Below are 14365 nucleotides of genomic sequence, written 5' to 3' on the forward strand. Positions count from 1 at the left end.
TTCACAAAATATTTTAACTTAAAAACGGACCCTTGTATGTTGGAATAATAAATTTGTAAACATTATATGCCCACAGGGGTCTGTTTAGAAGAAATTTGGATCCGTTAACGGACCCTTCACAAAATATTTTTTCATAAAAACGGACCCTTCACAAAATATTTTAACTTAAAAACGGACCCTTCACAAAATATTTTAACTTAAAAACGGACCCTTCACAAAATGATTTTTCTTTTAATCGGACCCTTCACAAATTTGTTTATCTTCATTATTATTTTGTTAATCGAATAAACCCTTTCCAGGGCAGAAAACAAGAAAGATGGATGTAAACGAATTAAGTTTTGTCTTCGGCAGACGATTCTTCCATTATTCGTCCGAAAGGAATATTCTGCGTTCAGCAGTATAGGCTAAATACCAAATATTTGTATGTTGCATCTCTAATTTAGAAGCAGCAATTGTTGTTTATTTTTTAAAATTTAATTTTTTTAATTATAATTTTACAGTGTTGAGCATAATCTTGTATGTCTTTACAATTTAAAAACTCCTTGAAAAAGTTTTTTTTTGCAATAACGGACCCTATTTGCACAAATTCATAAAAGCGGACCCTGGTTGAAAGAATGTGAGTAATTTTTTCACAATTTCACGAAAAACGGACCTTTCACAAAATGTCTGGACAGACTCCTGGCCCATTATTTGTAGCTTTGTTAACTTTTGTAGTAACAAAATTCACCCTAAATTTTGGGATCTAAATATGTTAGCATTTAGTGTCATAGGGATTGCCACTTATGTTGCTGAAGGTATATTATACGCATTATCAGGTCTTGTATCATTATCAGGTCATGCTCACTGCCATATCCAACTTTTTAAGTAACTTACAGGTGACTTTTTGATAATTGAAAATTTGCATCCCTCTGTCTCCGGTAAAGTAAAACATGTTAAGAGTTTAATCCTCTTTTCATGCATTCCGTTTTAGACAATAATTTTAGTACATGTTTTGGGGTAGCTAAGAAATAGCTACGTTTTCAAATTCTTAAAGAGAGAATGTTTTAAATGAAAAACATCATGATTTCCATTTAGTCAATACAAAAAAATATCTAATGAATCTATAAGATTTAGATGAATATCTAAGATCTAATGAGTTGTTTTCCCTTTTTCATGCAATCCGTATTGGACAATAATTTCAACAATTGGAGGGCCTTCTTTCATTGGATGGATGTATAAGATCTAATGAATTATAAGAAATATAAATAGGCGTTTTAAACTCCCAATAATAAAATAGGGGCACATATAACTCAGTATTGTGTTCTTATTATCTTGTGCAAATTATGAAATTTCTAGTACTTGTCTTGAAACAATACTAAGGCAGAGTTAAATGTGAAACATGTTAAGTGTCAGAAAAAGTGCGGCTTATTATTATTTTGCCCTAAGCCAAATAGAAAAATCAAACCTATAAATCTACATACTGTTTTTGCGTGTATTTCTATTTAATACAGATTCTAGTAATTATTTGTTGTGTAGCTGTTTGTTGTACTGCAGATTTTAAAGATATTAAGTTTTAATGTTAATTTTTATCAGAATGAGTTGTGATTTTATTTCTTTTTATTTGACGAGTTAAATGGTTAAATTTATTATTATTATTGCAGGCCACCGCATGACACAAACGCCCCTTACAAGAGGCAGCCCCATCAACATTTGTCACATGGTGGTGGTCATCACAGTCCACCACTAACGGGCACAAGGGGTTATCCATATCCACAAGATCCAGGTTCTCGGTGCTCATCATCTACCTCTTACGTCACATCCGCGGCAGCTGTTGTGGTGGCATCCTCCCCCCACCTGGTGCATCCAGGTGGGGGTGGGGCCATTTATGCATCTGCCAATCACTTATACAGGGATACCCATTTCCAGGTAGGTGCCATCTTTTGTTTTAAAGGTCATTCTGATATCTTTCTTTTTAATCTATCCCTGTGTATCGACAGGTTATTGGCTGCTTATAACTTTTATTGCATATTTTTCTTATCGGGCGAAGTATTTTTTTTTAATAGAATAAGGTTTATTTATAATTTTAGAGTATGTAGTATTATTGCTTACTCGTTGTAAAATTTTTTTTTCTATCGATTAAGTTTTGTATTCCAAATTGTTTTCTTTTGATATTGTGTTCATATTTTTTTAAAAAATTACTTTCTTATTGTGTATAAGTAGTTTCTACTTTTGGAACGGTAAATTTTTTGTCTTTAAACTACGCATCTGCTGCAGAACTACAGAATATTAATGCATAATTATACAATATTTTTGCGTAGATATATAATCTTATAGTATGTAGTATTACATACTCTTAATTATAATTAATAAATATGCATATAATTTTAGAGTATGTTGTATGTGTTACATACTGTTTTTCATATTAAATTCTTATATATTCTGATGAATAAAGTTTTGTACTTCTGATAGATTATTGAAATTCACAAATACTTTTTAAACTTTTTTTTTCACCGTGTGCCGTTTAAAAAATTGTAATATAATCTTTTGGCAATAGACTTCACATAATATTGCCGAAATATTGGATATTTATTGTTTATAGTTTTTAAAATTAAAAAAAAAAAGTTACAAAACTTGTTTTAATATAAGCTTTCTAATATTGATTGGTATATTGGATCGATGTAAAGAATCACCCAAATTATCTAGTCGAATTTTGACGAACAGGTTAGACGTGTATCAATTCAATGTGGAATGTATGATGCTCTGCCATTTCCTCCGGGATGTTCCCAGACCGTCGCCAGTAGCCCATTGTGCAGCTCTAGTGCGACGTAAATTCACAACAACAACAATGCTCTGCCATTATCTATCGATTAGACTAACTCTTCATTTTTTTAAAAAATTTCTCGCAACGTACCCAAATAATATTTCAGTTTCGAATTAAATTAATTTTTTGTTGAATAATAGAAGATTCGAGGGAAAAAAAATTTAAAATGGCGGGTAAATTAGGAAAGTTTTGATAGGGGCAAAATCAATCCTACTTGGAGAAAAACTCGTTTTATATGAATACATCTGCTTTGTGAGCACTAGATTTTTAAGCGTCTTACTATGTTCTTCAATTTAAATGGTTATAAACTCGTGCAATATTGAATCGAATTTATCTTCAACGATTTTTATCCTGAAATTTGAGTTTATTTTGTTTCTATTCTTTCCTTTTATTAATGACAATGAAGAATTGCAGTAATTTTTCCTTCGATTGAGAAGAATAATCGCATAATTTGATTTTTATTTAAAAATTTCATAATCAATAGTAACTCTTTTCTAAGCATATTGCTGTATTGTTAATGTTTTGAAATAGCGTAGCATAATTCGTTTTCGATCATTCTTAAACGCGCGTGTTTTCATGTTTCTTTTTACTACAGGTGCAAGTTAATTTGAAAAAAAAAAAGAGAAAAAAAAGAATTTCTATCAGAGCACCTGCCCTTTTTACTCACTACTTGCGCAGAGCTGAGCTATTTTTCTTTTGAATTGCTTTTAAAAGTCATTCTTAATATGCAATTAAAAAATAAACGGACTTGAGAGCAAGTAAAGTCAAGGTCATTGATATTCTCAGCAAGCAGCTGCACAATCAGAATATTTATCGTCTTTTAATTTTTCTAACGATAAAAATATAGCGATGTGAACTGAATTCACTGCTTTTGAGAGTTATATTTCCCCCCCCCCCCCCAATGCCCTTTGATAGCTTGATAGAAAATAGCTTATTCTGAATTTTCTTAATGTATTGTTTCTGTTTACCTTTGATTTCATTAGGAAAGAGTCTCGTTTGCGCATGCGCTACAGGATATTACAATCTTAAAACGTGATTTTTGTTTTTGAAACGTATCGAGTTTATTGTTTATTTCCATTAAAACGATATTTTACTATAAAAGTTCCGAAAATAAATTTTGCTTCAAGGCAGTCACTAATAATATAGGATTCGTGAATCTTTTCTTGAAACAGTGGATTATTTTAATCTTGAAAATCAGACGAATTTGTCAAATTCGATGAATGAAATTTTAACTCTTAATCTTCCATTCTACTTATGCTCTTGAAGGTTGTAATGATTCCTTGTTTATATTTTAATGATATTCTTCTATGAAATGCATCTATTATTTGGTGTTATTACTATAATTTTTTTCATACTATTAAAGATTTTGTTTAAGTTATTAGTGTATTAGTTAATCTTTATCCTAGTTCCTACTATTTAATAAATATAACTGGTGATTTGATATAACTTTAGAAAAAACGTAATAGCATTACATGTTTTCAATTGCAGCTAATGTGTTCTTCATATAATAATCGTTTAACATTCATGTTTTAGTTGTTAAAATCTATATTAAATGGGTAGAATGTTTAACTATATTGTTCTACTGTTAAATGATGGCATACTTTTAATAGCTTATTATTATTATTACTGCTTACTACTGCTTTTTTTTACATACATATTGAACAAAAGTATTTTAATGGCAGTATTAAATTTTCAAACATTTTATTTTAACTAATTTTAGGTGTTTTTTATTCTATAAAAAATTGATCTTTCAGATAAAAAAAAATTTTTTTTAGTAAATTCCTACTACAATGTTGTAGAACTTATAGTTTCCGTTTCAGATTAATAATTTCATATCATATTCTAGCAAAAATGTATTGTAATTGTATTTTTGTTTTAACTCACATCATGCACAACTTCTTTTGATTATTTTTTATAGTTAAACTAAAATATTTTAACAAATTACAAAAAAGTAGTAGTAGGTACATATTATCGTATTAAATTACTTATATAACATACTAGATTCAAAATTATGAGCAAAACAAGGTTTTTAAGAATGTTCTTTAAGCTAAACTCTATTGTGTGATTATTTTTCTATTCTGATTTAAATAAAACTTCAGTTTTTTTTTTATAAAAGCTTTAAAGAGTTAAGGAATAATATGCAACTAACCTTTATTTAGTTATGAATGAAATGCGAAGCATATTGAATTAGGAACATAAATTTTAATCCAAAGTTCAAGCTTTAACTTTTATATAAGATCTTTATAAACTTTAAATTATTTCTGTACGTTATTATGTAGTAATACTGTTTTAAGAAGTTTTTTCACGAACTGCATGTTCTGAAAAAGCAAAATATAGTTCAAGACCACTTAGAATTTTTTTCAACAATCCAGAGGTTTTTGTCATTATGAGTTTCATTTCTTAAGACATATTTAATGCAATTTTCCATGTTTTGTGAGAAAAAAGGCAGTCTGAAAAAAACATATTAACCCAGGAAAAGATTTGAACTGAAGATTGTTAAAAGAGTTATTATTTAGTATTGTTATAAATTTGGTACGAATGGTAATAAGAATGTAAACTTTTTTAACAGAAATATTTTAAACAGGTTTCACTGAATATAGATGCCTTTAAAATGATTTGTATTGCACATGTTTCTTATATTTAAATGATATGACATTATTCTAAAGTGACATGTTTATTATAGGTGGATTCTAGGCAGTCTAATGACAGTCATGCAATTGAAAGGTATAATGATCAACATGTTAGGAGAAGACTAAATCTGAGGCCAACACCCGCTCTTGATTATAATTTAGAGAGGGAAAGGTAATTTTTTCATAAACACATACATTTTGAAATTTGCATGGACTATTTGCCCGTTTCTATTCCTCAATTAAGAAATAATTTTTAGGCTTGAATTATTTATTCTTTTATTTATTCTTATTTATTTATTTTTTATTTATTTTTGTTTATTAATTAACATTTGTAATGTAAGAAAATTTAACTCCTTAAGATTTTACGAAATGACTAATTTTATAGTTGATTTTAATGCTGTATAAGTTACTTTTTTATGCCTGCTTGAATATTTAAGCATGAGTGCTACATACTAAGCCCTTGTAGTAAATATAGTGATACGTTTTGCAAATCAGTGTCAGAGTATGATTTAGAAATTTGGTGACTGCAGGCAAAATTTATTTCAAAATATATCATTAAATTGATTTAGTTGTGCATGTTTTTATTTTTTCAAAAAACTTAAGTATTCTTGAGTGCTAAAAAATATTTTTTGTTTTCCTGAATAGTTTGAAGTTTAAGCAAAAATATTGCATGTAGAAAACCTGATTTTGTATGAAATGTAAAAATACAAGTTTTTCTGCATAGCAAACCAGGTATTCACATGTTAGAGAAACATAGTTTAAAGAAAAAACATTGTTAGAAATCTAGCAATTTGTGAAAATACAAGAAGTTGTCTAAAATTCTTGGGCTTCTAAATCTCTCTGACTTTTCATAAATGTTTTTTTTTATACCTTCAGATACCTAGCTAAATGTCCCCATTTAGCTAGGTATCTGAATGTATGGACCTGGTGGGTTTATATTTTTTATTGAGAGCTTATCGGTATTGGACCCTTCTCGTGCCAACTGTAATGGTCGCGGTCTTAAATTGCCACTGTCTCCAGTTCTGTACTTGCAATAAATTAAAAAGTACATGGCATAGCTTGTACAAAAATGGTTACAGTTTTTAGTTTTTGAGTTTGTCGCTTTCAATGATGTTTTGTGTTCTCCCATGCCACTGAAATTTTTTTTGCCAAAACTGATGGCTGTTTTGGCACAAGATATATTGCACCTTGCTTGATACCCAGCTTCTACCAATAAACTTGATCTTGTCCCATTGTAAGAGCTTATTTATGGCAAAGAAGCTTTTTAACATTATTTTTGCTTTTATTTTTCACAATGTAATGTATTCATATTGTTAGATTAAAGATGTTCCAAGCAATTAATATTTCACAATTATATAATTAGGTATCTGGATGCCATGCGATATCAATATGAAAGAGAGGTTGCACTTGGTGTTCCCTATTCTAATTCTGCCATGACTGCCAGAACTCTTAAGCCACCTGTTGTTAGTGTACATACGCCATCTGAAATTGATGCAGCACAGCCAATCAAAAGACCTCGACTTGCAGTTGAACCTAAAGCTCCCGTCCACCAACCTCTTTTAATAGATACAAGAAATGTTGTGATAAAAAAAGTAAGTATAGTTTCGTGTAATTTTTAACTTTTTTTCTGCCATTCTTAATAAATTATTTCAGTTTTTGTTAAGAACGGTATTGCTAAAATGGTTATGTGAATTCAACTATAAATGGAAATGTTTGCCTGTAATTTATTTTCTAAATTTATTGTATTTGATATTCACATATTGTTTTACGCATTTTCTTTTTATGATTTCTCAGCATTTTTATTTATCGTGTTAATTTGAAAATACAGTAGTGCCAATTATTCAGACCAATAAGGAACAGAGCCGATCCGGATAATTGGACGACTTTACAAAAAAAAAGTGGGGGGGGGGACAGCTATGAGAATGTAAGTAACTTCTCAACTCTTATTCAAGGCTTAGGACTGGCAATTATAGTTGTGTCTATAGCCTATTATAAATGGCATATTTGAAAGCTTTTAATTTTATAAAATTTTATTAGAAACTACCTGCCATCTAGATTGAAACCGGGTGGAAAGAGCGTGAGTCGCTTTTCTAGGTTACCACGAGACAAAAGGTACCGCGAGACAAAAGAAGGCATTTTTCGACCTCTTACAGATATTCTGAAAATTAATATTTTTCTAAATTTCTTTCTTTTTTTTTCTTTCTTTTTTTTAAGAAGAAAGTGAGAACATGATCCGGATAATAGGACAATTTGATAAATTGACTTTTGGATAATTGACACTGCTGTAACTAGGTATTCCTTTATTTAAATTAGTAAAAAAAATATCATAATGATGAAAATTTCATTTTAAACATATGTGTTGAAAAGATATTTTTTAAATCCAAATATTATCTGTTGTTCTTTTCTTATAGTTATTAAATTAAATAAATTAATTATTAAATAAATTTATTCAGTTATATGCTAGCGAAACCATTTTTCTATAATAACAACTGATTAGCTGATTATTTATAGATTCATATAAATGAGTGAGTGTGTAGCAACATAAACGGAACTTAGGGGGGAAAAAATTTTACATTTAATATTTTATATTATCAATAAAAGTTAGATGGTTAATGTTGTCTCTAATGGCTGGTGTTTTGTTGAAACAGTTGTTACTCTGGCAAAGAAAATGACACTTTCATAAAATGTCAGCTAATTCTTTTGCCTATTTTAATATTCAACAAGAAAGGCTGAATACCAATTTTTAAATTAGATATTTAGTATATTTAGCATTCATTATAGTTTTCTTTTGAAAGGTTGAAATGTGTGGTAAACATATAAATTATGCGTTGTACATCTTAATTAACCTTTTTTTAAATTATTTTATTTCAGGAGCCTGCCTATACACCTCAAGTTGAAGCTATTTCTCCAACGCTACCATCTGAAGAAGGTCGTTGTGAATCTCCTCCCTCACGTGTAACTAATAAAGATATAATCCTTGGTAAAATCAAAGTACTAGATAAAGAAATTAATCAGGTTGAAAACCAAATCAACAAACTTCAAAAGAAAGCTGTAAGTTAGAATTCCCGCATTTTAAAATTATCTCTCTAATATTTCAAGTTTTGTTGTCGTTAGAATCAATATTGCTTTGAACAATGTTAATTTGCTTTGATTGTGAATTTTTAAAAAATGATCATTATTTTACTGATTTAACTGTATTTGTTTTACTTTACTATTTGTCTTCAAATTTTAAATTTCAATTAGATTAGTGCTGATGCATATATTAAAATACTTTTAATATAGTTATTTCATGCTACATGCTGTAGTTATTTATTTTGCAAGGAATTTTATAAGGGAAAGGGGACACAGAAAAAACTGAATTAACAAAAAATTTTGTCTTAACTGGAAAGTAGAATTTTTTTTGTTTCTCTGGAAGAGATAAAAATGGTTTCGTCACTTAAAAGTGTTATTTGTTCAATTATTTATTTGTACTTTTAACTTTCCCCATCATTTGTAATTATTGATGCAAATATTCAAATAACAAGATTATTTATTGAATTACTTTTATTTATTTTAGACTGAACTAGAAGCTGAAGCAAACAAACCATCTGAATCGAAGGAAGCAGTAAAAGATGTTAGTCCTGTTGAAACTAAACAAATGAGTGTAGCACAAATTATATACTCAGAAAATAGGGTACTATTACAGTCTATTATTCTCTTCTTTTCAAAAATAAGTTTGTACAATTGTGTTTAAAGCTGCTAAGTCTTGTGTTTTAAAATTGTACTCAAAGTGAATTTTCTTTTTCTTTTAGAGTAAAGCACAAGAATCCCACGCAATTTTAGAAAAATTAGGTCCCAAAATTGAAATTGTAAGTATAAGTAATTATGTGTAGTAATAAATAATTTTGTTTGAATTTATAAGTAAGATTATTAGAGATCAGTCTTGGTTGTTTTACCAGGTCCTTTTTTTTTGTAATTCTCGAGAAATTAGTTTTTAATTTTGTGAAAATAATGTGTAACGTTATGAAAACTAATATGAATTTCTCTGAAAATTATTTTTATGTAATTTATGTATGAAAATACTGTAAAATTATATGAGCAATAGTCTTTAAATTTTAAAATTAAATATTAGTCTTATAAGACGTGTTCAGTTAAATAAAGTTTCTTAAATTATCTTAGAATCAAGCTTAAAATATTGCTTGTAAATTATAATTTATAAATAAATGCTGATAAGAAATATTGCTTATAAACTAATATGTGTATTGAATATTGATTGACATTAAATTTTAAAAACTAATTTGTATTTTTAAATTTATTTATTAATAATGTAATTATTCTTAGTCTTAAATTTTTATTTAAAAGCTTTCACCTTTCCAAAATAGTAATCAATGTAAATCTTGATTGGTTGAATGTAGATTTAAAATTATTAGATCAGTTGATAAACAATTTTTTATCTTGTATATTTATTTATGGCATTAAATCTTTTGTCTTATATTGTTTAATTTTGTCTAATATTTATTTTTACAGCCTATGTACAATCAACCCTCTGATACAGCAGTGTATTATTCAAATAAACAAAGGTAATAACTTTAAATTTTTGTTTGCATAAAATGTCAGTTAGAGTATTTTTTTTCTTTTCATAATTTTATTGTTTGTTTTAATTAAAATTCTCTAATTTTTATTTTTTAGGTATCAAATGTTAAAAAGTAGACTTTCAAAATGTTTGAAAAGGCGCCATAGAGAAAGGGAGTTAAGAGTAAGTATTTGTTTTTAAGAGTTTTTGTTTATTTATCCTCCAAAGGTTTTAGGCACCGAGCAAAATTAAATTGAAGTGTCATTGTCACGCTTATTTCATCATTTCTTATTTTTTTTAAATGCAGAGAGTCACACGAGAAAAAAAGCCTGGATTAACGCTCAAAAGATTAATTTAATCTTTACTGTGCGAGGATTTGAAAATTTTACACTTCTTTAAATATGGGTTGTGCACAATTTAAAGTCAAGTTTGTGTAATTTACAACTTATTGTACTAAGATTAGTGCCGGTGACTATTTGTTTCTAATTGTTAAACTTATATATTATATTGTATCTTAAATTGCAAAAATACTTTATTCAAAACTAACAATATTCAATATGGTTGTACTATAACTTAATAATAGAGTGTGCTTACCATTTGCATTGTTACTTCTAAATTAGTTATTCATACTTTCATTTAAGTAATAGTTGCACGTCATACCAGAAATTGTCCTGTATATCTGTTTTTTTTTTCCATTTAAAATTTTTAGCTAGCTTAGAAAGCTATTGTAAATAATAAGTAATTCTTTAATTCAATAATAATATATTTGTTATTGCGTAGATTCTGTTTTTGCTATAGCCAATTAGCTAAGTGTTTTTCTAAGTTGCAATCATTCAAGATGATTAAAATTAATTCAATTAGTTGTACATGATCATTAATAGCTTCAGTCAGAACTGAGACTTGTCTAATTTTAAATGTATACTGAAGATTGTGTTTAATTCTTTCTAATTTGCGGCAGTTTTTTATTGCTCATAGGGTTCACTGGTAAAAATTTTAAGCTACATTCATTGTAGTATTATTTAATGAAAATTGCTTTTTAATTTACATCTGTATGTGTAATCCTGTTTTTCTATTTTTTTTAAAAATAATTTTCTCTTAATCTAGAATCTAGACCCATCTAAAATATTATATTTATTTTAGGAAAAACACCTGACTGAGTCCTATAGTAAATTGATGCAGGATTGGACTAAAAAAATGGAAAAGAAAGAAAGCAACGCTGCAAAAAAGTAAGATTGTTATATATTTATGTCGCATGAAGTAATTATTTCTTGTCTAATCTAAATTGTTGTTTATTTCATCAATATAAACTTGAAATCAATATTGCTAGTCAAGTTATTGTAATGTACAATGTCATCACAAAAGGTCATCATAAAATGCTTTTTATAGCAGCTTATAACATAGGAAATATATGTCCTACATTGAATGTGTGAGTAGTTTTAGAATGTGTGTGAGTAGCTTTTTTAATTGTGGAAGGCAGCGGTGTTTATTGAAAAAGTTATAAATTAATTTTGACATATTTCATTCATTAGAAACATTTTGAAGACATTTTATTTTTATTCATACCATAATTTAGCAACCAACTATGATGACACTCATACCTTATTGACTTTTTCTTGCAGTTTAAAAATTATTTTTACTATTACAGTAAAACCTCTGTTAAAGACCACCTTGAAACAAGACTATTATTTGTATGGATTTCTTTAAATGTAGCTTTCTTTTTATCGTTTTGCACATTCACCTATATTTTCTTAAAAATCATAATATTTTTGGGGTTTACTATGGGTCAGTCATAGTTTTGTAGTGTTTGTTAACAAACTATTTATCAGGAATCGTGACCTCCTCATATTTTGTTGATAGATATTTCAACCATTTTCTAACATAAACTTTTACCTGGTACATTTTTATTGAAACAAATTTTGTTTTCTCTTCTCAGAGCAAAAGATTCCAAACTGAGAGAATTTTTCGAAAAGCAATTTCCAGAACTAAAAAAACAGAGAGAAGACAAAGAGAGAATATCTAGAGTTAGTACTAGAATTAGAAGTGAATCGGAATGGGAAGAAATAATAGATGGTCTACAAGAACAAGAGGTAAATTTGATTTAAAATCTGTAACATGGCACTTTTATGTATTTATTATTTTTTTGTCAAATATTTTCTTCAGATTGATATATTTCCCATGGATTATCGAATTTTTACCTTATAATGGAACAGGAAATTATTTCTTCACATTATTTAAGTAAAATAAGTATAGATGTTTTAATTAAAATAGTGCCAGTTCCTTATTTTTTAAAATGTGCAACTAAACAATCAGTTTTATTGGAGCCTCTTTTGAAAATGAAAATAAATGCCTTAATTCTGCTGTTCTTTTTCACTTGCTAGTTAATTTATTTTGTCTCTTTTTAGATTGTTAAGACTGTTTTACAAATTATATTTTAAAAAAAAATTAGTTTATAAGGAATCTGCTGACAGTTTTAGTAGTTAAGTTATAAAAGTTAATAGTAGCCATTAGTGACCTTAAATTTGGTAATCAGACCATTTATGATTTTGAATGCTGTTATGTAATTTTTATCTACACAAGTTAGATCAAACCAGTAATGCAGTTTTTTATTCTCTTATGGCTTAAAAATTAATGAATAGGAACCGAAAATAATAATAAACTTACTTAATTCTCTTCCGCTTAAAATAAGCTATATATTCAATTTATAAAAGTTTATTTGCTTTTTCCTTTAATACTAATATTTAAATTTTTTTTTTGCAACTTTGCTTTAGTAGAAAATATGTTTAAGGATTCATTTTTTCGTGTTTTTATCATGTTTAGAATACAATCTTTTCAACAATGTCTAATTTAAACTTCATAATTTTTTTCTCAATAGATGGAAGAAAAGAAAATGAGAAGCTATGCTGTGATACCCCCAATTATATTAGATAGCCGGCAAAGGAGGTTATGGTATGTAAATAACAATGGATTGGTAGAAGATCTTAGTCAAGAATACAAAGAGAAACAGTTGCTAAATATTTGGACAGACCAAGAGAAAGAAATCTTCAGAGAAAAATATCTTCAACATCCTAAAAACTTTGCCTTCATTGCCTCCTGTTTAGATAGAAAGGTAAATTATAAAATTCATTATTTCACTATTATTTAGAAATTTATTTTTGTACGTTGACCCCTATTGTCACAAAAACAGATATTATTGCACTATGCTATAATTTTTTAAAATGATAATGCAAATATTTGCTTAAAACTTGAATAATATAAATTTTAAAAGTATTTAACTTGAAAGGATGTGTAATAAGCAGTATTTTTGCTTTATTTAATTTTGAATTTGATATTTAAGATTATCTTTGGAAAAGAAATAGGTACAATACTTGATCTAAAATTTAATTTACTGCTTGAAAGGTTAAATATCTTATTTTTGGTTATTTATGTATCCCCTGATATATATTTTTTAACAGTTTTTTTTCCTTTTAATTTATTGCCAATACTGGATGATAAGTAATGCATATTGGCAGTAGACTAGAAAAATTAAGAAAGTCCCCATCTCACATCCTTAATTCAAAGAGAATTGATGTTTCGAGTTCGTTGTGAGGTAACATTGAACAAAATAGTTGTTCAAAAAATTTTGTTGACACTTCATAATTAATAACGTCTTAAAAGAAATTATTTTTTTTTGTTTGCTTTCAAAGCAAATAATGTTAAGATGTTATCATTGTTAAAATAATATTGAGCATTATGGATTATTATTTACGGAGCAGCAAATGTGACAATGTCTCTGTCGTTAAAATTATAAGTCCACTATGGTCATGTGCTAAACAACAGGGTAGACTATTTTAACTTATCGCATTAGTGTACACATAAAATGTATAATTAGACCAGTGAGTAATGAGACTAACGCTTAGAGAGTTAATGAATTCTAGTGAAAGATAATTATAAATATATTTTATTAAGATTGCTGACTCACAATATTTTGAATTCTAATTATAATTATAATTCTAATTTAATTCTAATTATATTGTGTAAGTAAAAAATGGCGTAGTTAAATTTTTTTAAAACCTGACTCAGCATCACAACTTATTTATTATTAAATTTCATGACATTTGTTTGAAATATGTATTTTTTTTTCAAATGTTATGAATTGTTTCTAGACTGTTGCTGATTGCGTCCAGTATTACTATCTCTCTAAGAAAAGTGAGAATTATAAACAACTGCTGAAGAGGCACAGTGTTCGAAAAAGAACTAGAGCTTTAGTGAAACCTCCTCAAAATCAACAAGTTTCTCAGGTAAAATATCTTTTACTTTTTTCAAATTTTTTAGGTTTACGTATTATTTCCTTTTGTCTTTGTGGATGCTTTGCTAAACTTTTAGGAAGAAATAGTTATTTTTTAA

General features: G+C 27.6%; 1 protein-coding gene across 2 annotated transcripts in view; it reads left to right on the top strand.

Annotated features, from left to right (window-relative positions):
* Smr (nuclear receptor corepressor smrter) overlaps positions 1–14365 on the top strand; it is an 85379-nt gene that overhangs the window by 57442 nt on the left and 13572 nt on the right. The window contains exons 3-14 of one of the 2 annotated variants that reach the window (XM_016063980.4): positions 1641–1905; positions 5484–5602; positions 6794–7022; positions 8302–8481; positions 8987–9103; positions 9222–9278; positions 9937–9989; positions 10099–10165; positions 11123–11208; positions 11916–12069; positions 12855–13088; positions 14125–14259. In XM_016063980.4, the coding sequence (XP_015919466.1) occupies positions 1641–1905; positions 5484–5602; positions 6794–7022; positions 8302–8481; positions 8987–9103; positions 9222–9278; positions 9937–9989; positions 10099–10165; positions 11123–11208; positions 11916–12069; positions 12855–13088; positions 14125–14259 (1696 nt within the window). Of the gene's footprint in view, positions 1–1640; positions 1906–3516; positions 4067–5483; positions 5603–6793; positions 7023–8301; positions 8482–8986; positions 9104–9221; positions 9279–9936; positions 9990–10098; positions 10166–11122; positions 11209–11915; positions 12070–12854; positions 13089–14124; positions 14260–14365 lie in introns of those variants that run through there. The other variant, XM_016063981.5, reaches the window with a different exon arrangement.

This window comes from Parasteatoda tepidariorum, chromosome 1 (assembly GCF_982258835.1).
Source record: "Parasteatoda tepidariorum strain Cologne lab strain chromosome 1, Ptep-v5.0, whole genome shotgun sequence".
NCBI classification, from domain to species: Eukaryota; Metazoa; Arthropoda; class Arachnida; order Araneae; family Theridiidae; genus Parasteatoda; species Parasteatoda tepidariorum.